This window comes from Geospiza fortis, unplaced genomic scaffold (assembly GCF_000277835.1).
Source record: "Geospiza fortis unplaced genomic scaffold, GeoFor_1.0 scaffold54, whole genome shotgun sequence".
NCBI classification, from domain to species: domain Eukaryota; kingdom Metazoa; phylum Chordata; class Aves; order Passeriformes; family Thraupidae; genus Geospiza; species Geospiza fortis.
The window spans coordinates 7,728,752-7,731,584 of NW_005054301.1; the positions used below are offsets into that span (position 1 = coordinate 7,728,752).

Sequence of the window (2,833 nt, forward strand, 5' to 3'; positions counted from 1 at the left end):
CGACAGGGTTGAGGACTGTGAATGTATGCGTAAATATATACTCATGCATACCCGCTGCCGGAGGTATGCACCCCCACGCTTGTATGTGTGTGTAGGCATGTCTGGGAACACACACAAAAGCGCATAACTCCTAAGATAGCTAATGTAATATACCAATAGTTATACCTAAAAGCAGATAAATAGATAGATCCCGACGGGATTCTGTTTGTAGGCATATACCCATTAAAAGTATTTTATATCTAAATAAGACGTGCTTATATTTTTAACTATCTCTATAGGCTAACTTTTAGCAAACTGTCTCAACAACCACCTTCAAGTAATCCTCCGCATAGTCACCGCTGTCTTGGGTGTATCAAAAACGCTTCGGGGCAACAAGAAGTCTTGTTGGTGTGTACTGACACTGTTGCGGCAGTGACAGTCTACTGACACTAAAAAAGACAGATGTGCAGGGCTTGTATTAACTGCTGATAGTGTCGGGCGAGGCGATCCAACAGTAGTTCGCACATCGGGGCGAGTGATGCTGCTATCCACCCCGGGACAGAATACCGGGCACCCGCGCCTACAAGGAGCCCTTTCCCGCGGGTCCCCACGCCGGGCAGCCGCGGAGGGGCGCGGTGCGGCTGGCGGGCCGAGGCGTGCCCGGGGCCCCGCCGCCCCCGCCCTGGCACGGCGGCCCTCCGCCCGCCGCTGCGGCTCCGGGAGCCCTGCCCTGGCACCCCGTACCTGGCCCCACCCTGGCCCTCTTGGCCGGGAACGAAGGAAAGGACGGGGAGGGTGTCGAGGACTGGGGCAGGAGGGAAAAGAGCTGAGCGGAGGCAGCGCTGCCCTCGCCCGCGCAGAGCTTTGCGAGTGGGGCCGCCAGGCACCTGTGGCGAAGGGGCCCGAGGAGCCCCAGCTGCGAGATGCTCCACGCCCTGGGCAGCTGGAGGAGCAACTGTGCGTGCTCTGCGGAGGGGTGAGGATTTTCGCTTTAGCCTTTGGTGGTCTCGCTGGTTGCCTTAGGTTCCCACGCCAGGGGGAGAGGTTTCGCCCGCTTTACTGAGGGGTTTCTCCCACCCTAACGAGATAACCAGGGCAGGGGGGCTCTCCCACGGCGAGGAATTGTCCCCATGAGCCACAACAGGCGTTTCCCCCCTACACACACCCAGAGCGCTCCGTGCCTAGGTAGCGCTCGCAGGGTGCGTCTCTGGGAGGACTCCTGCCTTCTTACACGCCCAAGCATGTGCTTCCCAGGCGGGAGCGGCTCCCAGCGCCCTGCCCGCGGCCGGCAGAGACACAAGTCCGCCCTACACTCTATCACTACGGAAACCTCCGCTCCCGGCGTAGGTGTGCTGGGCGCATCTTCCATTCTGGGGGGCATGGGGAACCAGAGGGTGTATTACACCGACATGCACAAGCAATCAGATGAGGTTTCTATGAGCTCGTTCAGGGTGGGTCGAGAGGGGCGAGTTGCGGCAAGCTGCCTCGGTGGTGCCATTTTTCCAGGTGGTCATTTACATGTCTCCATGAACGTGTTAGATTTATACTGATGACCAGACGCGAAGAAAGAGCCCTGTCACAGATCTGCTGTTGCCATCTCTAAGTCGGACCTCTCTGGGAGCGACTGCTCCCGGAAAAAGAAGCAGAGGGAAGAAGGAATGGGAAGGGCAGGGCAGGACAGGGCAGGGCAGGGCAGGGCAGGGCCGCCTCCTCGGCGCTGGGCAGGGGGCCGCCGGGCTGGCCAGGGGGTGCAGCCAGACGTGCACCCGTGAACTGATCCAGAGGAAGCACGTAGCACCTCATGGCTTTGTATCAAAAAGTTACACCTAGAAAGTGTCTTTCTTATTGAGAAAGAATTCGCGTGCGGTTTGCGTGGGACCCTTACCCTCTGCCCGCCGAGCCCTCCGAGCTCTGCCTGGCCGAACATATTTGATTCCCCTTGGGGAGGCACAGCAGCTCGTATAAAAGACATTGTTGTCTTTGGAGAGCCCTGTGCGCACTTTCAAAAGCTGATTCTCGAGTTCCCAGCCCCCGCAATCCAGTTGATGAGGAAACGCTCTGCGGTCTTGGTGGCACCGTTTCCATTGGGGTTGGCACCATTTGATTGACAAAGTCTCCCATTCTTCCACCTCTCGAGTGTTATCAAAAGGATTGTGTGGGGTCAGAAGCTATTGAAGGGACGTCCGTGTAGGCGCATTTCTGCAAACACGGGGTGAAAACCGTGCCTTTCTCATGAAAATGCTTCCACCAGGCAGAACGCATCTCATCTTCCTTGCTCTCCTCTTTAGCATTTCTTTTTAACTCGAGTGTTTTACTGAGCAGCATCACCAGGTAAACGAACATTTTGCTAAAGGCAGCCTAGGCAGGACTCTGTCGGGACGGCCACCCTCCCCGGAAGCTGGGAGCAGCCATCTCTGGCAGACGAAACTCCAGTGGAGGGTTTGGAAGAAAAGGGAGACTGAAGGGAGAGGACACCAGCGAAGAAGTTTTCTTGTCCATGGCCTGACTTGCCCCGTTATAGCTCATTTGGGGCGGGAAAGCAGGTGCAAAGGCTGACCTGTTTCCTTTACACCGCGTCCATCTGGCCCTGCTAAAAAGTAACTGGACGTAGCGCGCCGGTGTGCTCCTAACTCAGCAGTCAGACGTGCACAAGAGAGTTTCACCCGCTCCCCAGCAAAGGTGAACGAAGCGCTCTCTCATTACCTTCCCTCTACCAGATCCCGCGCAGAGCCAAGGCCCGACTCGCTCGGGGTAACCTAACCGAGCAGCGTTTCGGAGGCGATTTAACCTGCGCTCATCCGAGTGAGAGGATAAATAAGCTCTGGCAGGCGCAGCCGGCGGCCAAAGGGTCGCT

At 57.2% G+C, this 2,833-nt stretch overlaps 1 protein-coding gene across 1 annotated transcript in view; it reads left to right on the top strand.

The window, feature by feature from the left end:
* Positions 1 to 894: 894 nt before the first annotated feature.
* NKX2-1 (NK2 homeobox 1) overlaps positions 895 to 2,833 on the top strand; it is a 7,248-nt gene continuing 5,309 nt past the window's right edge. Inside the window, exon 1 of the mRNA XM_005417483.2 lies at positions 895 to 955. Within this exon, the coding sequence (XP_005417540.1) occupies positions 903 to 955 (53 nt within the window). The 5' untranslated portion in view covers positions 895 to 902. The remainder of the gene's footprint in view (positions 956 to 2,833) is intronic.